Source organism: Gobius niger, assembly GCF_951799975.1.
Source record: "Gobius niger genome assembly, chromosome: 1".
Taxonomy (NCBI): Eukaryota; Metazoa; Chordata; class Actinopteri; order Gobiiformes; family Gobiidae; genus Gobius; species Gobius niger.
Genome location: NC_136852.1, coordinates 7,565,020 through 7,591,720, shown reverse-complemented (window position 1 = coordinate 7,591,720; position 26,701 = coordinate 7,565,020). Strand labels below are relative to the sequence as shown.

At 44.3% G+C, this 26,701-nt stretch overlaps 1 protein-coding gene across 5 annotated transcripts in view; it reads right to left on the bottom strand.

Annotated features, from left to right (window-relative positions):
• fndc3a (fibronectin type III domain containing 3A) overlaps nucleotides 1-26,701 on the bottom strand; it is a 102,904-nt gene that overhangs the window by 53,531 nt on the left and 22,672 nt on the right. For 2 of the 5 annotated variants that reach the window (XM_079573340.1, XM_079573342.1), the window contains exon 3: nucleotides 13,561-13,636. In XM_079573340.1, the coding sequence (XP_079429466.1) occupies nucleotides 13,561-13,636 (76 nt within the window). Of the gene's footprint in view, nucleotides 1-13,560; nucleotides 13,637-17,438; nucleotides 17,560-18,969; nucleotides 19,059-26,701 lie in introns of those variants that run through there. The other 3 variants (XM_079573343.1, XM_079573341.1, XM_079573344.1) reach the window with 3 other exon arrangements.

The following is a 26,701-nucleotide window of genomic DNA, read 5'->3' as shown; positions in this document are numbered from 1 at the left end:
AACTGCTTACTTAAACAATGGCAATGTGAAAATACATACATTAACAAAAAGTGAATGAGATGCACGGCTCAGTTCAATCCTCTGCTGCTGTGGAGCGTTTTGCCGCAGAACAATGAAGTAAATTGTCCTTTTGTGTTAATAATTGCTGCTGCGCCTTCTTTTTACAGATGCAAATTGGTATCCGTGCTTCGTACTTAAAAAAAATCGCCGTTTGGTGTCGACATATCAATACTATGGTACCGATCCGCCCATCTCTAGAGGGATTCATTGAAGTGTCTCCCTCTCCTCTTCTCCCACACTTTAATTTAGCTTAAACACTTAAGAATGTGCAGTGACCGGAGCACAAGACTGGAGAGTTAATACTGGCAGTTTTCCAATGCACAAATGTAATGCTTTTTAATGCCATTTTAAAGGGGCTAGATGCAAGTTGGCCATTTTATACTCACTACTGCCACCTCAGGTCACACATGTAACTGCCCCTTCGACGGCAAATTGGACCCGAATTTGAGTGACAGTTTAGGATTTTAGAGGCAGTTGTGAACAGGTCTGAGCTCATTCTACACATTAGGACATGGCTGGAACATGTAGGGGGAGGAAAATACATAATCTCAACATTTTTAAACTCTGTATAGTCCCTTTAATGCCCAAGTTCACTACATATTTCTAATGCCAAAAGCTTAGTATTGGGACATTTTTTCAACTTAGTATTTGCAAACATTCCATCACAGGAATGAGGGAAAATGTGGCATTCAAAAGCAAATTGGGCACAACGTGAGACTTTTCAGCAAAAAAATGTAGCCCAATCTCAGCCAGAACTGCAGCTGAATGAGTTTTAGAACAGAATGTGGGTATTTTTGATAAACTTTTGCAGTAAAACTAGTTAAATATTGTAATAATTTTCCAAGAATTGGTCAAATTCAATGCATTTTAAAGAGACGAGATGCAAGTTGGGCATTTTATACTCACTGCTGCCACCCCAGGTCTTACGCGCAACTGCAGCTTATATATTAAGCTTGTGCATGACAGTACTTTGGGCCCGAAGCAACAACTTTTTGAGTGACAGTGCAGAATTTTAGAGGCAGTTGTGGTGAACAGGTCTGAGCTTTTTCTACACATTAAGACATTGTTGGAACATGTAGGGGGAGGAAAATACTCCATTTTTAAACTCCGTATAGTCCCTTTAATGACATTTCAGGCCTTCATTTTGGCACAATTCATCTAAAGACCTTGAATGCATCCACAACAACCCAGTTAGTAAGAGGTGACAGTGTCTCGCCTGCAAGATTAAACCGAAATAGTTGCTTGGAAGAAATGTACAATGTTGAGTCTTTATCTCCAATGTCAAGGGAAAAAAGTTGAAAAAGTGTTTTTATCAGTACTTTTGTAGTTTATCTTGCTGATCAACAATTGCATATTTCCGATACATAAAATATACTTGTCAAGAAAGCCCCAAAACATAGTGAGACATTCATTTTTGTCCGTATCCGTTAGACGCTGTCATGAAGCATATGTCGCTCTCTGAATAAGCGCTTTCACCCGCCATTGTGTCACGAAAAGCAAAGATGCATTTTACTAAATCTGGCAAACGCACGCGCCCCACTTAATAAAAGTGCTGAGGAACAAAGTTTTCCCGAGCGCGCGTGTCGTAGGCCAGAGGAGCAGCTTAGTCTGAGAAGTGACGGCTCAGCAGAAAGCCGAGAGCGGCGGAGAGGGAGTCAATGAGCGGGGAAACTTTTCGCATTCACACATTTCTCCTGTTACAAAGCTCAGACAAAACTCCGAGGCGGACATTAGAGCTGCGTCCAGAACGGGGGGAGGAGGAGGAGGAGGAGGAGGAGAGGTTTCCGTCACGTTGTCTCATCCGTCTGTGTAATGATATACAGTGAGGCCCCGCCCCCTCAGGTGCAGAGGAGGAGACTGGCACCGCGGCGTGTTGATGCATCGGCCGCACGGGCTATAAAAAGCTTCTCAGTGTGACGCCTGCGAAACCAAGACCAAATCTGCTGTACACATGTTCGGGGTGTCGACTCGCACGTCTATTTCCGTTTATGTGACACAATTTTTAGCAAATCAAGAGACTGCAGACTAAAAACATCGAGAGAATGTGACTGATTAGCGCTTTATACGAATCAATATGCTCTAATTAATAAATATGTGTTCCAACGTTGCAAATGTATTCATTGTTATGTCTGAAAACATTACTCTGGCTATTGCTGCACTGGAGTAGAATGATAAAAATGCCTCCACAGACTAACCACCAGTCACTCAAAGCCCAGACACAAAGACATGGCGTGTGAAATGTCTTGCCCAAGGACACACGCACGTCTTTGCAGCTGTACTTCCACGTATTCAATAAAAACAGTGTTTTTTTCCTTTAGCCACTTGCTTTCAACAACTCCTTTTCCATGGAAACTTCGAGTTGAGTGTAGCAGGCCTATGTAGTGGGTAGAAAAGGTTTTATTTACCACAAAAGGCCAAAGATCTTTGAAGTTGCTCTCCGTTGCGGCCGATAGTGAGTCATTCCCCGACCCAAGAACACAGGCTGTTTGAGGTACGACTCTGGGAGTCTGGGCGAGCTCAGCCCGACTAAACGCGCACTGGTCACACTGGTTCAATCCGTATTGATTTCAGATTACTCCATCATTGGAGTGGGAGTTCAAAGAGCCTCTCTGCTTAATAACTGATGCTTGTGCGACGTGCAGCTCGTCTGACACCTGTGCGCGCACTGATTAAGGCGACTCCAGTCTCAGGCGCTGCCGGCTGAGTAATAGCTTATCTGATGAATCACATTACATATCCAATTTTGCGTCCAATTAGAAATAAAAGGCTGCGGATGGAACAGAGAGGAAGCGTGCGGCGCGGTACCTGCTCCTGCTAGAGAGAGTGGGGAGGGGGAACACCTACTCTTTTACATCAGACTGACGCACGAGCGCTGACAGAGATCAGATAGAAAAGGCCACGTCCCCTCCCCCTGACTCAACCGGAGCATTGGTTGTGCTGACGTGGCCGTGGAGAGGAGAGCCTGCACACACGCACACAAACCAACGGCCATGGGTAAAAACAACACGAGCCCTCCTGCACAGAAAAGCGGCGGGCTGCCGCTGAGCCCGGAATAGCAGTAAACAAGCGTCCCGTTCAGGCAGTGTAAACAGAGAGCCAGCCGCGCTTTGGTAACACCTTCATCTCCGCTCAACATCACACAAGCAATCTGCACCTCGGAGGCTCCGGGGGCAGGCTGACAGGATCAACTGTCACAGCCTGAGTCAGAGGGGCCACCCGTCACAGCAAACAGGGAGGAGAAGTGTCCGGGCCGCTGAGCGAGTCAAGGACACGCCGGGACAGACGCAGAGACGCCACAAACTAAGAGAAAGACACAAAACCTTAAACTAAGTCATTCAGCTTCATTCCTCTCCGGATGAGATTTGTACAGAACACGTCTGGCACATACTGTTACTCACTGAAGCACAAACTCCGGTTTCTCCTAATCTTTTTACAGCTCTGAAACTGCTTACAGCCTTTGACCATGGTTCATTTTACATTTCTGTGCAGCCAATATGCAGCAGATAATTGCTCCGACACTTGAGCAGTTCATTTAAGCACTAAAGGCGTCTAAAGTTACGCACACGCAAGAGCGTTTCAAAATCTGAGATCGTAAAAGAAAGTGTGCAGAAAACAGACATGAGGAGGAGAGATTTACAGCAAATGCAAGACTATCAAAAGCCACGTGACTGGGCGTGATTTCAGGATCAAAACATGTCGTTTACAGATGTCGTGTCACATGGCCGTCTTTGCTCTTCACAGCGAAAGCAAATCATAAATGTGCCAGGATGAAATACAGGTGGCAAAGAGTTACAAGAACAGTCCAGACGCTGCAGGTGTTACTAAAGATGCATCACCGGAAACTGAAAAACGACAATCGTAATTCAATCATAAAACTGTGACATGTTTGAGCATTAAAAGGTCGTCACAGTTTTGGAGGTTGAGCATCACAGAGTCAGTGTGACAGTTGAAAAAGGAAAATTAGAGTGAGTGGGAGTGTCTTCCCCCCATAATCAACAGCTCCTTTAACTGAGCAAAGATTATTGGCTATATTTCTGTAAAAAAAAACACACAGTTTGTCTCTATCCTCCGACAAATCATTTTGAATTTCCTAGTTTGGCTTTTATTATCTAATTTCCAGTAACACATTTCACAAAGTCAGAAAACCACTGAGCACTGCCTTCAAAGCATCAAATACCCAATCCAGAAAGTGCTCTTAGAGAGAGCTCTCAAACAAAAGCCCGCAGACAGGAGCGCGCTCAGAGAAGAGCGGTGAGCAGTTTTCACTGGAGAGCTCTAAAGCTGCTCCCTGAAGCGGCTCGATCACCCGGAAGCCTGTAAAACGAAAGCCGTCTTGATTATTAATTAGAGCTAATAAATTGCCTCCATTCCACAAATAAGACGAGGGATGGATGGAAGCGGAGGCGCTGAGCAGCTGCATGTCAAAACGACCCAGTGCTACTAAGTGCAACGTTATTTTTAAAACAAGTTAGGACATTTTTAGCATTGAGAGTTGAAAAGGCCTTTTTTTTCCATGAGCTGAGCAGCCAAGGACACATCCAGGTCTGGCCATTTGCTTGGTTGGGACATTGCATGTTAATGAAACGAAACTCATGAATGTGATCACCGATTGTGGCCATGGGCTAATTTCCATCCGCCGTCCTGCACTCGCACTCACAGCGCCCTCATTCATCCCGGCTCTGTCCCTGCTGGACTTTCTTTGTCTCTTGGTAACGCACTGTTTAATAGAAGCCTCATCTGTCTTGGTGAGGCAAACATGACGTTAAAACTTGAATCGGGATAATGATACTCTGACGATCTGCCAGTTTTTAAGAGATTGTGACTCTTTAGCCCGGGTCTGACTCTACTCAGACTCGCATTATCAGGATGTATGAGCCCGAGAGCCCACGTGCCTGCTTTTTAAATTTTTTTACATTTGATTCAGAACTACAGAATCAGCGCAGCCAAGAGCTTGTGTTACATGCGTCATGTTCTACATCTGTGAATCCAAGGGTTTATACAGGCAGAAGCAAGTCCTATTTAATGCTTTCAATGCCATTTAATGCCCTGATATGACATTTTAATTCCTAAAACACAGAAAAACATGAGCCCATATTGCTGGGTTGCAGGTTCTAGAATGATGATGTCACCGGACCCAGCGGGGGGCAGGAGCTAGTTTTTCCTATTAACTGCATTACACTTTCACAAGTCGTATTGTAATGTATGAATTACAAAAATGATCATTAATATCAGTCACTGGGTCCATGATCTCTCTGTACAAGACAAAAAATGTCCTCAAAAACAAAATAATTTTACCTCTATATCACATTGTAGGCCTTTAGAACGCTGTGATGTCACCTGAAACCCAGCAATTTAATATGTTAAGATTTGTAAAGATTCATCAAACAGAGAAGAGAATCGGATGAAACTGGCGACTTTTTGTTAGCAAGGTTTTTTGTCAATTTCACCATAATTTTTGTATTTTCAATGTATTTTTACAATAATCGCTGGTGCACTGTGTGATTTTTTTTGTCTCTTTGTCTGAGCCTGCACTCGTTTCCACTGTGCAATGCTTCAACTGGAATCGTAGCTACGACTAGGGATGAAAGATATATCGTTATCGTATCGATATCGAGATATGGACTTTCAAAATACCCCTCTGGAACCGCCACCTTAACGTGGTGGAGGGGTTTGAGCACCCGAATGATCCTGGGAGCTCTGTTGTCGGGGGCTTCGGGTCTCAAAGGGCAAACAGGTCCTAACTGACGGGTCAGAAGGCCCTTATGAGAGACCAACAGGCCTGGTCAAAATCCTGAGGCCGTCCTTCCGTGGACCCACCACCCGCAGGAGGAGCCATAAGGGGCTGGTGCAATGTGACTTGGGCAGCCCAACAGCTGCCCCCACGAACCGGAAACGGACAAGTGGAAGAAAATGGATGGATGGATGGAACTTTCAAAATATTAAAATCGAAAAAACAAGATATAAACGATATAGAGTCTCATCAATAAAACTGTCTATCGTTCAGCCCTATAGCTACGACCAAAGTTTATCGTCGCGAATATCAGGCTAAAGAAGGCGTGTGTTTAGCTGAGGCAAGTCCCGCATGCAAGCGGTGTTTGTTTCCGCGGGAAAGTGCAGGGAAAGTCCAGTAAAACGCGGAGTCGGATCCGCTCATGCCTGTCCTCTGTTGTTTATGACTCTGGTGGCATGCAGTGTTGACGGGACACCGAGATCCTAGTTACAGCGAGATGAGGCTCACTGCGACTAGAATACCAGAATATCACACACTGCCTGATGTCTTTGGTCCTACGACGGTTTTATTTTAACTCTTTGTCCCTGTCTCACTGTATGACCTACAACCTGCGATTTAAATGCCCTGTGGAAACCCTGGGACGGGGCCTTTCTGTGAGAAGCATGTTTTCTCGGTGTCTGCGTAGGTTTCCTCCAGTTACTCCGGTTTTGCCCGACCACTAAAATGATGAACAATAGCCCGGGATGAATGATGAGTGACTGAATGGTCCATGGGTGCAGATGTGCGTGTCTTAATGTCATTTTCTTTATGTGCTCATTTAGTGGTGGAGTTAATTTGTTGAAATGACTGGATTCTTGGCCATCCAGTTTCATCGATTTCGTGGACTTGGATGATTTGTCCTGGATGATTTTTGTCATGTTTGCCATGTGATTGTGCACCTCTTTACACCTGGGTGGGACTTGACTGATGATGATCTTCGAAAAAGTTGGCCGTCTTAGTCAAAAAAGGACCAGCTGCATCGATCAAGTGGACTCTTGTATTGTTGGCCATCGCTATAATGTCAATACCATCGACTTCCATCCTCTTTTTACAAGTCCAAGACCCATTAGCACGACACTTAAGTCTTTCACAGACATCGAGAGTGGTTGGGGGTTAGCATCCAGACAAATAGAGGGAAGAGGCAACCGGACAAGTAAACAATGAAGTTGATTTAGCCAGACATTGCATTAGAGGGGAGTGGTTTTGCCTCTTTGAGATTCACGGCGAGGAAAAAAGGAGGCGAGATGAGCCGTTCTGTTCGCGTTTGGTGTAGTCATTGAGGAGTCTGACTGCCATCCTGCGAACGACTGTAGTGAGAAATAGGGGCTGGGAATTACCGCTGGTGCCGTGGGCATAACCTCGAGGCATCAGGCTGGACTAAGAAGTATTCTGAATGAAATCTAATTCACCCAGGATCTTGTGAAGCTAAAACAAGCCGACTGGATTCACATTTCTTGCTGACGTTTTAACTACTTAAGCCTGAAGTTCCTCCCTCCCTGTCATTTCAACACATTGTAAAATTTGTGTTAAAGGTCCAGTAGATCCGTCTCTCGATCCCAACTCTCCTTATAGCATCCTGATTTTCCTAGGTATGAGTTTATAAGCAAGTTGTTTTCGCATTGCTGCTTCTTTGCGTTTAAAATCACCCATAATACCCTGCAGACACCGACACTAAAATGGATTTCATGCTTGTTTTATGATGTTTTGTCTGCTAGAGAGCATGAGATTTCCCGGAAACAGCTACAGCGCTCCCTCATCTTTCCTACATGTATTCATTCACAAATATTGACATATTTGGAATTTATGCCTTGCACGAAAGACGGCCGAGATGACGCTGCAGTCCAAATATGGTCATTTTGTTCCTGGGAGAAATCAACATATGCATGAGCAGACGTTACAAAACTTCAGGGCCCACGCGAAACTAGGTTTGTCACACTTTTGCAATATCATCTCCACTTTAGCAGCTCCTACAGACTCCAAACTTTCCAGCCTTGGATAGAGGTCGACCAGCAAGGGTTTTTCTAAGGTCGATGCCGATATACTACGCCAATGTTTCTGACCAATAGTTTTGGATGATTTTTTCCAAATGTCTGGCCAATAATCCTGTAAAAACAAATACTAGGAACAAATACTTCCAGCAGAGGCCGGTCTTATTTTATTACTTTAGGTGATTCAATCATAGTTTTTGTCCCAGCCTTGATTAGTTGCCGTAAGCATTAGCTTACTGTTTCTACTTTTGCACGGCGATCAAAAATAGGTTCCAGGTTCTGTGCTTCAAAATGAGGTGCAGCATGTCCATATTCACTGAGGTTTAGTCGGTGAAACTTGTGATTAAAGGAATAAGCCACCGTTTTTAAATGCTGAGATATGTCCACACAGTAATATCACTTTACTGTGCGGACGCCGAAGTACTCATGATATTATTACGCCTTACAATAGAGTTCCCCTTTTTATACGCTTAGAAAATCCACATTGTTTAATTTTGTGTAACTATACTTGGATTGTGTAACATTTCACGTAACCATATTTAAATAAGGAAAACCTGGAAGAGCTTGGTAGCTTCTATCTTCACCTCGTTTGGAGCTATAGAGGAGGAGAGGCTAAATGCTAACGCCGTCTGTGCTGTGTTTACGTGACTGAGGGCACGCGTGAAGACCAGACAGGTACAAATGAACTCGTCGAAGCTAAGGTAAGAACATGTCTCAGTATGGAAAAACGGTGGCCTATTCCCTTAAAGGGACTATATGTTTTAAAATTATGTATTTTCCTCCCCCTTCATGTTCCAGCCATGTCCTAATGTGTAGAATGAGCCCAGACCTGTTCACCACAACTGCCTCTAAAATCCTGCACTGTCACTGAAGAACGTGTTACTTCGGGTACGAAGTGCCGTCATGCACGAGCTTAATACAGAAGGTGCAGTTACACGTATGACCAGAGGTGGGCAGTAGTGAGTACAAAAATGACAACTTGCATCTAGACCGATTTCCATTGCGATGTTTCTCAGTCCCCTTGAGGCCTAAAAAGTTGTGGGCTGATATTAAAGCTCCGACTGAGCCTTTTCCAGTGCAAAAACAGGCTTATTCCGGAGATATCGGGGTTTATCGGCATTCGATCAGCCAATATCAAAAAATGTCCAAGTATCTGGCCAATATATCGGCCGGCCCATACATCGGTCGACCTCTAATACCAACAAAATGAAACCATACATTTAAACCTGGCTCTATAAGTTATTTATATTTTGGCCATGCTTGCAATACATTTCTTCTCATATTTGTATCAGTTATCAACCACAAAAGTTTCATATTGATTTCTTGAAGTATTTTGTATCTATTCACCTGCCTTGTCTCGCCTTAAAGGGACCACACAGAGTTTAAAAATCTCAAAATTATGTATTTTCCTCCCCGTACATGTTCCAACAATGTCCTAATGTCCAGAATGAGCCCAGAACTGTTCACCACAACTGCCTCTAAAATCCTGCCCTGTCACTCAAAAAGGTGTTAATTCGGGTCCGAAGAACCGTCATGCACGAGCTTAATATAGAAGCTGCAGTTACACGTATGACCTGAGGTGGCAGTAGTGAGTATAAAATGGCTAACTTGCATCTAGCCCCTTTAAACCCCGAAATTAAAAAGATAAGTCATATATAACGGTCACGACGCTTTCACTCGTCTAAATAAAGCCACGCTCCGACCGTGTCCTGCCATGACGAGTTTCACTTTTTCGGTAGCGCGGCCATAAGGAACAGAGACTCAATCATCTGGTATGATCCGCCTCGTCCTCCCCTCGATGCCAGCGCGGGGAAAGGGGTGAGTCAGAAGCTCGGCGGACGTGGAAGCGGCTCGCTGCTGAGGAGGAGTCTGTCCGGGAGCTCGTCTTGGCGGATCTGTCCTTGAAATGAGGAGGGGGAGTGAAGTAACGTGCTGATGTGGCTAATGTTCGGCCCCATTACGTGACTCATGTGTCGGGACGTGAGGGAAACGGAGCGGCTGCTGTTGAGCCAATAGTCACACCTTCGATATATGCTTCAGAAATGAATTATGACCCCCACTCTCCTCATTTTATTGGTTCAATTTGTCATTTCCATGGCAACAAAGGTCTCCGGCCATAGGGTAAACCGGTCTGAATGAAAACGGCAGAACACTGACTGCAAATCTAATACTTTTGGCTTAAAAACAACTTCCAGCAACTTCTCCCGGTGATTTATATTCCCCATTTGACTTGGGACTATGCCATATGTCAACAATAAGAGTGTGAGTATTCTTCTGTCTGTACCGGGTTAACTCTGAGAGAAAGAGTGCTTTAGGTTCAGCTCAGCCCCGAACAGAAAGGTCCAACGTGACGTGACGATGAGCGAAAGAGAAGAGAATGGCCTTAATACTGGTCAGGGTTCGGCGTCCAAGTGCAGAGGCCAGGATTCTGAGGGCGTGGTCTCAAAAATGTGGTCTTGTGTTATGAAGATGCAACATCAGGAAGTCGAATGAAGTGAGGGGAGGGCACCGACACCTGTATATGTGACTGCTCTTTTATTCTCTCATCCTGTCAAAGAGATGTCATGTGCCAACACGTGGCAATTACACACATCCAGCAGCTAAAAATACATTAGTGAAAGTAGAATGTGGAGCGGCGCCTGAGGTTGAAGTAAAGCAGCGGCGTATCTGTGTCACTGTGCCCATGTCAGTGCGTCCTGAGGTTAAGGTGGTGTGGGCGATATGCACAGTGACCCCACGTGATTTCCGCCTGGACAGTAAACCAGACGCTGTCCTTCCTGTCCGCTTTCTCTTCCCATTAAAAAAATAGCAGGTCCCACAGAAATGAAGCGGTGTGGGCTAACAAGTGTGCATTATTTTCTTATTCACCTTATTCCGCCCCGCCCACTTTTACCACTTTGTCTCGGCACCTCGTTTTCCAGACACTTCCGGTCGAGCGCGAAGCCCGTTCATTTTAACGGAGAACGAGGGGAAATATTCTCCGCTCAAATCTGTTGTTTAGTCGATTGATTTGTGTAAAATGGCCAATGTTCATTTGCACCGACATGTCAACACTGCAGCGTTTCTCTGTGCTTTGTTTTCGTGTAGTGACTGATTCTCCAGTCCCATGTTAACACATAGGAGAAAAGGGGCGGGCACAATTCATGGCGGCGCCGACGCGAACGTCCGGAATAAGGTGAACGACGTCGCAAAAGTAGTCCGGTAGTTAAATCACTGGGATATCACTCCGCTGTGGGCATCACCATAGCAACGCATGACACAGCTCAATCAGATAAACGCGTAATTAGTGACTGACAGGAACGTATGAGATGGATTTTGTGTTGTTTTTGGCCAAAACAAAACTTTTGACAAATGGGAACTAGAGGAGAGTGAGCAGCTAGGTTAGCCTACTGTTAATAAAATATGAGCTTTATATTTCTATTGAAAACGGTTAAGGGACTATTCATAATTTTCAGGCGTCCATGAAATGATCCCTGCACTTAAAGGGATATTTCAGGATTTTTGACATAGGGCCTCATTTCCTAGTTATCCAGCGTGTTGCTGATTTCTGGAAGTATTCTTTTTTGTAATTCATGCAGTTCTTATATTTGAAGAGTTACGTGGTGCTAGGCTAGTGCAAGGCTAGCGCATTTCTATGGTATCAGCTAGCCTGCATTAAAGACAGTCTGACCCGCTCCACAGTGCACCTGAGGCAAATCACTTATAACGCCAGACTAACCATATAAATGTCTGTGTCGATAGAATAATTTTGGGAATATAACTGACCTTGCATCACATGAATGATCGCATTTAGAGGGACTATTTTCTAGCAGATCACTCCGCCGCTGCGTAGCTTATACAACCACGAAGCTGATGCCGCTCAAATATAAGTTCTTTTAAATGCAAAATGGTTAAAATTATTCTATCGACACAGACATGTATATGGTTAGTCTGATGTTATAAGTGATTTGCCTCAGGTGCTCTGTGGAGCGGGTCAGACTGTTTTTAATGCAGGCTAGCTGATACCATAGAAATGCGCTAGCCTTGCACTAGCCTAGCGCCACGTAACTCTTCCAATATAAGAACTGCATGAATTACAAAAAAAAATATCTCCAGAAATCAGCAACACTCTGGATAACTAGGAAATGAGGCCCTATGTCAAAAATCCTGAAATATCCCTTAAAGCATATTTGGCTGGATTAGTAAAGTCAAACATAAAGGTTTCAGTTGGTGGGGCCCAGGTGTAAGCGACTCCACCGCAGATGTTTCCATAAACAGTTGAGCTCGTGGGGCTAGCTAGCTTCAGGTTAAACAGCGTAAAAATGACATAACTCCTGCCCACGAGTGCCGCATATCGGTGTGATGAAGTGGTGTTACTCTGCTGCACTAGCCTTTAGCTCCAAGATAAAAGCTCCTACCTTACGACCGCTGGCGTTTCCTTTGGGGCAGGATTCACAGTGAACATGATGTTTGTAACACGTTGTAACACACTATCTCTATATTTGTGTGGGACCTGCTAGTTGTGAAAGTAAACGATGGCCGACAGGAAGTACAGGGTCTGACTTACTGTCCAGGAAGACGTCACGTGGGGAAACTGTGGATATAGCCTATTAGCACAGACTGCGAGGTAAAGCTGAGCATGTGCATGTACATGTATGCACTGTGCACATACTCTTCCTCCTGCTCCACTGCGAGCGGTGAGTCATCTCTCTATACACGTCAGAGAGATGAGTGCACCCTGTGACAGGCCAGTTAGTAGCAGTCACACTGATCAATGTGGCACCTCTTGGCTCTTTGTTTCTCCTCTGATGGAGACACTATGTATGTTCACTGCCCATTAGGGAGCTTTACTCCGCTACTGATGCGGAGCAGCGCACAGAGGAGACATCTTTACTCCTTAATTATCTTCACATAACAAACAAGGTGCAGCATTGTGGAGCTATAGAGTATTCACAGAAAACTGCACTGAATAATGTCTATTCATTCATGATCAAATGCCGTCCCATAGCTTGTCCTCCATTTACAAGTGTCGACCCGAGGGCCCGCCTCCTACAACTCCTCCAGCTGTCGCCATTCACAGTCGAGTCGCAGCCACACTTCATTGTCACTGTCACAAAGCAGCACAATCAACAACTATTGAGGAACTGAATGCCTCCAAATAGCATAGTGCAAGAACGCGACTACAGCGCGACATAAACTCTGCCTGGGCGCCGTGACTTTTACCAGGACACATCCAGTTCCATTCATTTACACATCGCTACACATTCAGATCAGTGGAGACACAAAGGCTCCGGCAGGGTGGATTTTACAGCGATCTGCCGAGGTCTGAGCGTCAGAGTTTAGACACTTCACTCTTCTGTCTGAGCCTGGGTGAAATACTGATTAAAAATGTCCTTGGGCACTACCCAAAATGCTGTTTAAGGTTACCATGCCCTGACTGTAATCTGACCATTTCAGTGTCGCAGGCAGTGAGAGAAAGAAAAGCTTAGTCTTAGTAACAACAGTAAGATAAGCATTTTTATTCTACATCAATTCCAAAACCTAAATTTAGGGGGGAAAAGTGTCTGAACCTTTTAATATCTTGAAATCGAAATCTCCAGTTAGATCTATACCCGTTTTTCTCTAGGAGCGGAATACAGCTTCCGGGCCTCCTTCAGTGGATTGTAAAAGCTGAAACACGATGCATTTCTAACAGTTCAAGACAACTGTTAAATCTGCTGTAATATAAACAGAACCACCACTTCCACAGAGCAGTCTTCTTACCTGGGATACACTGGAACTGACCATCTTCTCGTCGAATGGTGAAGGATTCGCCTGGATTTACTTGCACCAGGATTACCTGCGAAGAGGAAGAGTCTGGTCAGAGAGTGTTACTGATATTGTTGGAAATATAGCAGGATTTTGGCGAATAAAACTAAATCATTGCAGATGCTTGACAGAAGAGGAGGCGGCAGGATGGATGAAGGGTTTGTGTGTTCTCCCTGTGAGTTTCCTCCAGTATTTCTGACCATAGACATCACAGAAACAACGTTAGCTATCAGAGTCTGTTCTTGATTTGTGCGCCCCATCCCCATATGAACGAGCCAGTCCTTACGTAAAAGTACGACGTCATGTCAGTTTCGAGGCGTTTGTATGATTTCAGTGGCTTCTCTAATACTGTTGATAAAATGGTGTATCCGATACCAAAAAAGCAGAAATAGAAATCTCAAAAGGTCTTTACACACTTTAATGATTTCTAACTAGGCTTTAGGGCTACAAGGTTTATCGATATCGGATCGCAACAGAGGTTTTGACTGTTGTAACAACCTCAAGAGGCTGACTTTTTTCTTTCCTTCTGTTAAGTGATAGATGTTCACCAATCAGAGTTCTCGAGCCTTGCGATTTCAGCTTCAGCAACAAATAAAAGGTCTTCAGAAAGTTTCCATATAGGGGCTTCTAAAGTGTTTAGATAGACATTTGGTAATTCCATCTCGGACCCGTTTTAGTCACGTGGCTTTCCCCTGGAGGTACTCTGAATGTCGGGGGAAAGGTGGAAGACGAACTCCTCCAGAAGAGGGCGCAGTCCACCTAAAATCAAATATTCTTGAAGGTAGATTATTGTGTATTGTTCTAATGTGGGAGCAATTTGAGCAAGAATATGTTCGACTAAAGTCTAACAGTAACATGACTTACTTCACTCATCCTTTTAGCAGTTTAAAGGGACTATACGGAGTTTAGAAATGTTAAAATGGCCTGGTGTCGCCTCGGGGTCCCCCTAGAACAGCTGGAGGAGGTGTGTGTGGATCGGGAAGTCTGGGCATCTCTGCTGAGACTGCTGAGACTGCTGCCCCAGCGACCCGGCCCCGGATAAAGCGGAAGAAAATGGATGGATGGATGGAAAATGAAGTATTTTCCTCCCCCTACATATTCCAGCAATGTCCTAATGTGTAGAATGAGCCCAGATCCATTCACCACAACTGCCCTGTCACTCAAAAAGCTGTTAATTCGGGTCCGAAATCCCGTCATGCACGAGTTTAATATAGAAGGTGCAGTTACACGTATGACCTGAGGTGGCAGTAGTGAGTATGAAATGTCTTGCATCTTGCATCTAGCTCCTTTAACACATTTAAATCGAATCACAATCACAATATTTGTCTGGGGAAAAAAAGCTGAAAACATCTGGATCGCTCATAATTTGCAATGTTTGACGGCTAATGCTAACGGCTATAGGAAAAACACATTGAGCCGGCTAACGGACTCCGGAAAGTCTCCCGGACTAGCCTACTTACTAACTTCTCCTTTGCATTTCTGTGCTTTCTGGCCATGAGCCGAACTTGCGATCAGGACTTGAGAAATCTTTATGGAGACTTTGTTGTTCTTAGATGACATAATATTGCCAATAAGAAGTGTCAGCCCTATATTACCGTTAGAAGAGTCGAACAAACACTAGGGGCCGGGTTTACACATGCTTATTATGTTCTGTGTGCGCTAAAGCGGCTGAAAAAAAGCAAAGGAGATGTTTGTCTCGCATAAACGCTAGAAGGTCACAGCGCAAACCCATTTAGAAATCAAATTTGGGCCACTAATAACACCCAACAGTGCTAAGCAGTCACTTTAAGTAGCAATTTAGCACCAGGTTTAGTAAAACACAATCTGTAGAGGAATTCATTTGGGTCTCTCATTAATCAAAGGTTGCACTGAAACATTTACCTCATGCTTTTTTAAAAATGTGTTTTATTGATGTCTTGATACCATTGCACCCTTGAATACAAAATCTGAGGGGAAAAGAAGACCCAGTTAATCATGTTAAGACATAAACGCTTACTGCGGTGGTTCAAATACTGCCGCTGAAGCAAACAGAGTCCACAGAGACACACAGAGCTAATAAACAAGCGCACTCCAGAATAATTTGACAGTTTCAATAAAAGCATCAATTAATTCATAATATTTTGAATCCGTTCATTGTTCCGGCTATCATTTTTTTACCCTTTCGCGCTGCGTGAATGTCTGCCGAACCATTTCAAAAATATGCCAAACACGACTGAAGTAACAGCACAATCCGAACAGACGCTCCGACCACTTTGTGATTCATTTGCATTCGCGTTTCGACTCCCAATTAGAGGTTTTAACAAGAGTTCAAGCAACATTTAGATGCATTAGGACCCGCAGTACAAGGCTTTATCGGGATGAAATGAAAGTCTAAATCAACGTTTATAAAAGAGAATCTGAGTGGAGATATTTTACACATAGGTAGTAGGTATATATACTAATAAATTTAGCTTTTTTTCCCACAATAATCTTCAATACCGTCATGGCAGGGGTTAAAACAAACACTATTGGGAACTACTGGTCTAAACTTGTCTCAAATATCAACCTGTGGCACCTGATTTTTCCTGCACACTGCTCGTTTCTAGCTGTCACAATCCCTCCTGCATGTCCAGATTGTTAAAGGAACAGGCCACCGTTTCCACATACCGAGCTATATGTTCTTACCTGAGCTTTGACGAGTTGATGCGTACCTCTCTGGTCTTTGTGTGTGCCCTCAGTCGGCCAAAGATGTTGTCAGCATTTGGCCTCTCCCAATGTATTCCTATAGCTCCAAACGGGGGTGAAGTTGGAAGCTACCACGCTCTTCCATGGGCACACACAGAGACCAAACAGGTACGTATCAACTCGTCTAAGCTCAGGTAAGAACATATCTCAGAATGGAAGAACGGTGGCCTGTTCCTTTAAGATAAGATAATCCTTTCTTGGTCTCACAATGGAAAAATTCACTTCAGCAAAATGGTACAGCTGTAAGTGAAGAACCCCCAAAATAAACTCCACTAATTTAGATTCAACATTTAACTTCTGCTTTAGGTGAAGACCATGCAGCCAGTCTATTTTTTGCCGTGTTTAAAACATACCCTGTGGTGGTTAAAACAAATGTACTTTGCAACAACAACAACAAAAGGTCAGGTACCTCAGCTTTAATGGTCAGCTCTCAGTAAATTCTGTAGTAACTGGTTTGGAGTTTTGAGCCGTAAAATTATACATTTTTGTGTGTTGATGTTGAAAGCAAATTAGAGAGGCTGAAGTGTCCATGTTCATGAAACAGCAGGATTTGGTATTTGAAAATCGAGATCGATCAATGAGGTTGCTTATTCCCAAGCCCTACTACATATAAGGGAGCGTTATATCGTCTGCAAGATCATTTCCAAATTGTGAGTAAATGAAGTAAAGCAAATTTAAAAGCACATCTCTTCAAAAAGGGTGTTTCTTTCCTGAACGTTTGTAGTTTATTCAAGACAATGATCTGTTTGTGCGACAGAAAGCCAGCAGATTTTTGAGGGTTTTGCATCGAGAAAGATGTTCAATTTTGGTCACTATCGCCCAGCCCGACTACTACAAGGACAGCAGGTTATACAATAAGCATAGAAGACCCGATTTCTAGGTGAGATATTTAGTCATTTCCATTTGCGACCAAAACCGATCTCCGTTTGATAGTGATTTATCTCCCAGGGCCTACGAGTAAAAAAGTTTCCTGAACAATCTTTGATCGCGAAAACAACCACATCCTCCGAAAGCAATTCATTTCAAAGCACGAGTCTTTGTCACCGCCACGAGAAAGAGCCGTCGGCACGATCTGCTCTCAAGTTTCCTGCTCCGTCATCCGCGTTTACCTCGCTCTTGTGGTAGTCGCCGTCATAGAATCTGCACTCGCCGAAAGGCAGCGGGCTCTGGCTCCTGTCTTCGTGGTGCACGGAGATCGTCAGCACCTCCATCCTTTTCAGACGCGCTCGCGGGCTCGAGTGTGCTCGGGAAGCCCTGGCGTCGGCCGCGCGTAAAAGCCAAACAGCTCGCCCACACATGCATACACACACACACACGCGCACACACACACACACACACGAAAAACACACGGGCGCGGGGCGGTGTGCGCCGCGTCAGCACGGACACGCCGCGGAGGGAATAAAGGTGGGAGGCCAATCAGGAGGGGGAGGAGATTGAAGGGAGTGAAAACTGAGAGAAGCCTCGCAGCATCTCGGAATCACTTTTCTGGAGGAGATGGGTTTCCTTCGTGCGACATGCAAGAGGCAAAGTACTTTAAAAGGGACTACACAGAGTTTAATAATGTTAAAAATAATAATGTACATGTTCCAGCCATGTCCTAATGTGCAGAATGAGCCCAGACCTGTTCACCACAACTGCCTCGAAAATCATTAACTGTCACTCAAAAAGGTGTTAATTCGGGTCCGAAGTGCCGTCATGCACGAGCTTAATATAGAAGGTGCAGTTACACGAATGACCTGAGATGGCAGTGGTGAGTATAAAATGGCAAACTTGCATCTAGCCCCTTTAATATCCAAAAAAGGAGGAGTTCTGAGTAGACTATGCTTTGTCGAACTGTCAAAATGCAGATGTTTTCACTTGGTTTAAGGGGAATGACACTAAATACTCGATCTTCTTCATTCAAAGTCTACTATAGTACCAGATTTTCCCAACTTTAGCATTAAGAAGTGTATTTTTCAATCACACAGGTGCAGACTTTCAGCCATAAGGTAAACCTGCAGATAGAAACCTGAAGATAATAAGTTTTAATATATTCTGTCTGGATGTTTCTTTCGTTAACAGTGAACCATCCAGTTATATCGTCCCCTGCCTTCCATCTGAAATTGTGAACTGGGAAGTTTAAATTCTACCTTTTAAGTAATTTCACAGTTTATACATTTTTGCATTGTTACTATGAGGCAGAAATCCCTCCCAAACTGCAGTAAAAAACAAAAAAACCTTCCTTTAAGATTGAATTTGAAACACGAAACAATGGATACTGTACAGGCCTCGATCATTTCCTCTTTGGCTGAAGAAAATTGAATCCAAATCCGGCAATTACCCTTCGCGATGGGAGCCGCCAATAAAACGAGGCAAGATAAAAGGCAGGTAAACAAACGGTACGTCAAAACAGGCTCTTCTTTTCTTTCCCGGAGGATGAAGGCTTTAAATCTTTGCATGCAATGTTTTCCAAGATCTTCCTACTCGGAGCTGGATGAAGAACTTTGGACGTCTCAGGGATTTTGATGGCACTTATTTAAAAAGTAAAGAACACATTTTAAGGGAGAAGGGAAATGCTGGTTGCAGTATTTTTTTGTGGGGGGGTAGATGGGGGGGGTAGATGGGGAGGTAATGCAGCCTCAACAAAACTCTCTTACTTACTGTCGCCCGCATCGCTTTGTCTCATTCAGGCGTTGCTTCTGTTGCGGTCACAGAGGGGGGGGAAGAAAAAAACAAAAACAAGAAGGCTGATGTTCTTTAGCCGCCCTCATGAGGGGGGGTGGCGGAGGGGATCACATGACCTGCGTTGCTAGCACATCTGGCTGGGGGGTTGCTCCTTTTCCTTGAACCCGACGTGAATCCCCCCCCCTACACCCGAAGCGAGGAGGAGGAGGAGGAGAGCGTGGTCTTATCCTCTCGCGGCGCTGACTGGAAACGTGGATCTCACATGTTTGCTCTGGCTCATCTGCTCCCGGGCGGCACGGCTCTCTCTCCGCAGAGTCTCCTCTTCTACCCCCCCCACCTCTCTCTCCGCCAGCCAGTCAGTCAGTCACTCAGTCTCCACGGCAACTCTTTCAACAAATAAGCCACGGCGGTGTCAGTGCCAGAGCCTCCGGGGGGGGTGGGCGGGGTGGAGCGGGGGGGGACACAAACCTTATCAGCGGCGGCCACTCCGGAAGAAGGGAGAGGAGAGAGGACGAGCCCCGAGGAAGACAGAAGCCGACAGAAAATAAATGAAAAAATCAAATGCGATGAGAGTTGGGCTGGAGCCTGGGTTCCGCACGCCGCCTCTGCCGATGCGTGCCAGCTCAGTTAGCGCCTGCTGTGCCGTGCTCCGTAATGCGCTTCATTTCAATAGCGTTCCGCCCGGGCGTGATCATTGCACAGCTGAAGCCGGCAAATGTAGAAAAGCTTCCACAGCGCACGGGGGACTCCTTTGTTCTGGCTTTTTTCCTTCTCCTCTTCACAACATCAACAACAGCAGCAGCAGCAGCAGCAGCGGCGCCGTGAGAAAGCCTGAGCGACCCACGCAAACTACTGAGGCTGACATATACGACTACGCTACAGCGCCTCCCCCTCCCCCCCGCACGCTCTCTCCCTCTCTCATTCACACAGCGACACGCCGAACGCCCTCCTCGATACTCCGATCGATGCCAGAGAGGAGATGAGGTGGTGGAGTTCAGACGAGATGCCGCCCGACCGTCGCGAGCCTCGAGTTTTCCCCTCACGCCGTCTGAAGACTTGGAGGGATCGCGGAGCGGGACGCTGACGAGTCAAAACAAAGAGGGGCACGGGGAGTTCTCTGTAACATCTGTCCCCAGTTTATCCCAAATGGGTCGTTCCTTAAAGCGATAGCGCTGATCGCTCCGTCAGTGCGCGCCAAGTCCGAGGCGATTCTCTGCGTCACGGACACGGCTGCGCGAGGAGTGGAAGCAGCCGCCGCTAATGAAATGGCCACAGTTCATTTCAGTCAGAGGCAGAGCCTGTTGCAAATGACGGCAAGACACAAAGTGGCAGCAAAACAGGAGGACACGAGATGATTGAGCAGATAAAGTTAAGAGAAATTAACTTCAAAGAGTAAAATACAGTATAAGTGTAATTTTGCATGGTAATCCAAATGTTTATCAAAGTACTGAGATATCACAAGCAACTAGCAAGAGAACAAGTAATGCAGTACAGGCAGAAGTCAATGCTCACATTTAATTAAACTTTTTAAAAGAGATCTATTGATGATGTAAGGCTCCAGGACCCTCCATTACCCTTGGATGACTAGCCACTGCACATGACCCAAATAAAAATACATTATTTGTCATACATCATATCAAAATATTGTATTTGCCTCGCAGGTATTTATTGAACAAGCATGATCAAAACAACTCAACAGCCTCCGGTAGAGTTTCCAGGCAGGGAAAATATGGGGAAGGGGGATATTTATTCATTTAGCTCTTTAGAATAGCGATTAAAGAAGAACTAAGTAACTTGTTTACCTTAATAAATCCTTTCTGTAGTCCCTCTGGGGGTAATACAAGTGTTAATGGGATGATTGAAGGGTCTTTCACCCCCCCCAGTGTCTCTGGCCAAAAAAACACCCTTATAACTTCCTTGCCTCCGGGTCGGAGGCCCCAATACACACTAATAGAATCCCGAAGAAGAAGTTAACAGGCTAACTGCGGGCTAGTGCCACTTAAACATTATTTACAGCCAAGTTTGAGTGAAATAAAATGATCTCCATTGTGTCATTGAGGCACAATGTACAATATCCCTCTCTCTCCTTTTGTCTTTTCTGTCAGCGTGGTATTAACACACCGCTTTTACACACTGAATTATATTCTAACCTGAGGTGGGACGAGTTGAATAATAATAATAATGCATTGGTTTTATATAGCGCTTTTCTGAACACTCAAAGACGCTTTACATTGCATTTTTCATTCATTCCATACTTCGTGGTGGTAAGCTACTATTGTAGCCACAGCTGCCCTGGGGTAGACTGACAGAAGCGAGGCAACCAGTCTGCAGTCTGAAGTGTACCTGTCTGGTCTGTGTGCACTCAGACACGCAAAAAGACCAAAGATGTTGCTCGCATTTGGCCTCTCCCAGCATATTCCTACAGCTCCAAACTGGGATGAAGTCGGAAGCTACCACGATCTTCCATGGGCACAAAGACCAGACAGGTTTGCATCAACTCGTCTAAGCTCAGGTAAGAACATATCTCAGTATGGAAAAACTGAGCAAATACTGAGCCATTAATATTATATATGGGTAATGTTGTGAATGAATCCTGAAGATGGATGTGTCTGTTCCACGCTTTAACTCCATGATATCTAATTGTCAATTGATCACGAGATGTGTCAATCCTGTCCATCCTAAAAAACTAGAAGCCAGATATATTATTGTTTTCCCATCTAAAAAAGCAAATCCAGAGTCTAGATGGATCATTATTTGTGCCCGGCCTTGGCAACGACGCACAGTGCAGACTTGTTTACGTATTCATAGGGAAAAGCCATCACTGCGCTCGCATTATACCCTCGACTGACGACTTCATTTGGTTTGGTATAGAGCTAAAGAAAACGGCCATACTTGTAAGTGGATGACTAATCATTGCTATGTGCAGACTTACATGGTTGACAAGGGGAAAATCTTTACAACGGCCGACCGGATGGAGAAGGCATTACGTGAACGAGGCAGCGAGACCTGAAGTGATTTACGGCGCGGCCTGTAGTTGATACAACAACGCTCAGCTCCAAACATTACGCCTGGCTTACGCTGCTGTGTACAGGCTGTGTGCACGGTGAATGAGGATCAGCGCTTTTATTACCTTAGCGCTGACGCTCCTCTACTACTCCCGATGACTCACGCTCGCGCTTTCTCACTATTTGTTCCTCTTAATTGTTTACTCGCGTTAATGTGACGCGGTTTGCTGCGGGCAACAGGAAGCCGGGGCTAAGCGACGCTGGGAAAATCCGGCTTGTGCCCGGAGTGACTAAGGAACAAACGCAATGGAGCCGTGCCTGTGGCTGACATCACGGGGCTTAACAGCGGAGCCATGAAAAAGTGCAATTTGATAATCTGCCCTCTGCCATTCCCTGGAGACCGGGAGTCCGATGGAAACAACCGGCAAACAATATCTTAGAGAGGTAATGGGAGCAAGGAAAGTTTACGGATGATCAGTGAATCAATTAGCTGGCTTAATCGGATATGGAAAAGACTAATCGCTCAGCTGAATCAAAGAGAAAAGTTAGCAAAACAATCCTATGGACTGCTAGTCTAAAGGCCCTAGGTCACAGGGCTGCTCGATTATTTTTGTCATACTTGAAATCACAATTTTTCAAACGATTATTTGTTGCCTTTAAAAAGAAGTCTATCTTTATTTTATTTATTTATTAATCAAAACACTACACTACCCTTTATGTTTTCTGGACAGTCATAAAAGTACAAATGATTTCAAGTACGCCTTGATGAAAGAGAGGTCCCTGTTTCACACCTGCCCCCTGCTGGCCAGCCCTCACACCTGCGCAAGCAAACTGAGCAGTGCGGCCTGATGACATCATCACACAGCGCCGTTTTGACAGAAGCATGAGCCGTGGCACGTGAAAAGCGAAGGGAAAATAATCCCAGCGGCCTGAAATAACGCAAGTCAGCTTTGCAAAAAAAAAAAAAATTTGAAGAAAAAAATAAAAATAAAAATAAAATAAATAAATAAATAATATAATCGATTTTTTGCGATTATGCTAATTTTGTAATCGTTGACTGTAATCGAATTTCAATTAATTGCACAGCCCTAGTAGGTCATGCATGATATAGAATATTGAAGAGGGTTATTAGGCTATATATACATGTAAGAGGGTTTTACCATGTTACAATCATAGACTGTAAAAAAAAAATGGACGTCTTCTGCTCACTCCTCCCCGTTTACCAGATTGACCACGGCCGTGGGGCAATTCATGGCGGATTTACAGGCCCCCCCTCCCCAGCTCTGACGAAGCATGTTCCTAAAAAGGACATACGGGCGGGATTTTCACCGTAGACTCGGCCCTTGCGTGACGTGTAGCTCGCGCTGCTCCAATGCTAACAGTCCGAGCCTCATTAAATACGAGATTTCAAAAAATCATATTACGAAAACCAGCCTGGTTTCATATATTGTTATTAACCCAGCGTTATCTCAGGAGGAATATCTAGCCTAGTCTAGGTTTGAAAACATTGAAACCAGGCTTTAAAGTAGTTTTTAACGTGTCTAAAGTCCAATGCTTTTCAATGGGGGCCTAGCGGCGATATGGAGGTACTGCAGCAACGGCGGAGCAATGGCGGCCCCCACGTTTGTGGTCAAAAAGCAGGGCAGCCAGCGGCCATTGGTTACAATGCTGTTCTCCCATCAAAAACATACCTAAAGCTTTGTTTTCACCTACTCGCGCATCTTTGAGTCATTTTCTCATCTTTTTCAGAGGCTATACTTTAGCACCGTGGCGCTTTCCTCTACGCTCGATCTCTTGCTAAGCTTAACCCTTTCATCCCAGGGTAAAAGCACTCGTTATAGCTTCACTACAGACGCATGGTTTGGGTGTAGGGCTGGACGACATGGCAAATAAAAGGTTTTCCTCATATTGATCCATCTCGATTTTTCATAAGATCTTATTTTTTCATAATAAAAAATACATTTCGTTGTTTTATGACCTCAGATAGACCTTTGATACAAATGGTGTAATCTCTTGAAGATCATTTTTGCTGATCTAACCAAGACAAGACAGTGAAAAAGATGTGTTTGAGATTTTTACCAAATACCTGCGATTTTTCGAAATGTCAGATCGAGTTTGTTTTAAAGACCAAAATCAGCAGATTCCAAAACAAAACAAAAAGTCTCTATCTCTTATAGTTCAGAAATTGACTGTGCAGAACTACAAATCATAACAACGCCACCCAAGAAGTGACTTCCTGTTTCGATCCATTGTGTTTTGTCTGTTAATAGTTAGGCACAGAGAAAGTTGAACTAATGAACTGCTGAACAAATGAATAAGATGGTGCTTTTATTTTGGTGTGCTGGATCGAAACAGGAAGTCACTACTTGGGTAGAGTTAAATAGATAAAATACAATCCAAGGTCCAATCCAACTTGTGATTGATTTTTTTTTTTGTGGGATGCTCTGATGCTCTTTCCAATGCAAATTAAATCTCACTTTTCAGCCTTTTATCAGCTTTAAATCAGCTTTAATAGTCAATATTGTAAAATACCCAAAGATCATCCCTCTGCACAACAGCACATACTTATGACTGAAACTAATCCATTCCTTATTCTGAACATACAAAAACGCCTTGAATCACCCTCTGCTGGCACAAGAGTGAGCAAGCAGCAGTTTGAATAAAGCTAAAAACATTAGCTACAAGCTATTAACGAGAAATTATTGGTTGCAGAGGAAACAAATTGGAACAAATTGTGCCGCTTTAGTTGGTAAAAAAAAAAAAGGTTTGCCATTTGCCAGTTTATTATTCTTAACACATCCACGTGCAATAACATTTGAGAGAAGACTGAAATATGAACTACAAAATTAGCATAAAACGGAGCATTTTAACATTAAAAAAAAGCTCCCAAGGACGAGTCATCTTAACCACAGGCAAAAACAGCATCATTTTAAAACGGTAAATCATCACGATGCCTGACGGTGCCACACGTTGATGCCTTTTTGATCCACTTTGCCCTTTTTTTTGTACTGTCTGCTTTATAAAGCCGTCAGCCGCTAATGAAGTAACTGTCAAACGGCTTCATTGGCTTGTTTTGGGCCAAACGCTGCTGAGTCACGCACCGTCCACCTCCGACAATAGGGGCCAGAAAGTGGGCTCGCCCCTCATTGATGATTCACAGGCTGACCGGCGGAGTGGGCTGCATATTTGCCTCGCCGTCTAAAACGCTCTGGCAACTTCCAACGGGCTGGCGTCCAAGGCCCCGTCTCCCGTGTCTGCTGCTGATGGCACATGAGCTCTCACTATCCGCAGCCCACGCAGCCACCGCAGCCGCCACCAGCAAACACTCTCAGGCACGAATTATGCACTTACTGCGTTGCCAAGTCCGGCTCTTTCATGACCGGCGAAAACAACATGTCTGAGTGGCGTAATAGAGAAGTGGCCCACAACATGGTCACAGCCTCGCAGTGTTAAAATCAACAGTGAATTTAGGATGAAAATGTTGCAGTTTTGGCCAAATAGATACATGACGGCTTTGGGAACACCCACAACATGGTCAAGTTTGAAGCTGCCAGAGCGGAAACCGACGACTACACCACCACTTAAACAAATGATGGATGTATTTGCTATTAGGGGTGCAACAGTTTTGAGAGTTATTCACTGACATGCCCGTTGTAGGAGCTCCTGGATGCTGCGTCTGTGAGTGCCGCCATGTTAGATCAGCAGCTGACGACAGAGAGAGGAAAATCATCTTCACCGTCTGAGCGCGAGGGTTTGAAGCGGACGGTGCAGAAGAAGGACTTTTGGAATGTGTCTGTACTAATCGTGTATATCAGGGGTAGGCAAGTTTTCTTGGCAGAGGGACGACTTTCTTTATTGTAAATAGACCGAGGGCCAAAGCCACTGATTATTATCCCCAGGTAAAACTCAACACTGGGGGAAAAAAAACATCATGAGATGAATGCTTGAATTAAAGTTCTTCTATGTTGAATTTGAGTCGGTTTGAACTAATCCAAGATACAAATACTAGCACCAATGGAACAAGAATAAAACCCACCTGGAATCAGACAAATAATTGTTTTTCACTTGAAATGACACAAATTTATCTGAATTAAGAGAATAACTACTACTAGAGGTTCTATCTCATCTAAAACCAGACCAAATCTACTCAAACCTTAGATTTAATCTCTTAATTCAAGTAGATTTATGTAATTTCTTCCTTAAAACGATAATTATTTTTCCAGTGTACTTCTTTCAAATGCCAGTGTTATGACCTAATTGGTTGCATTGACAGTATTTCTATCTATTTTTCTCCCATTTAGCCCCACTAATGTTAAAAGCACTCTGTTATTTGTGTAATAGTGTTTCTCAAAATCATATTGAGGGCCAGAGGTTCTGTACCGGAGGGCCGGATTTGGCCCCCGGGCCTGACGTTGCCTACCCCTGATGTACTGTATTTGCCGCATCACAGTATTATATTGTTTTAAGAGTCTTTGTTTCAGATTGTAGAGGCTGTTCGATCATTTAGGTCTGGTCTGTTTAATGCAGATCTGGCGTCTACTGTTCCTCATCCACTCCTCGACTATTGGAGTATTGGTCAGCATCTGTCAGGTTCTGAGTTAGTGACAGGTGACAGTGTGATAAAATCATGAGATAGAACTTAGCCATTTGTCCAAGTGCTTATAAGAAAGAGTATTAAGCAGAATCGAGGTTTAGAAAATGGG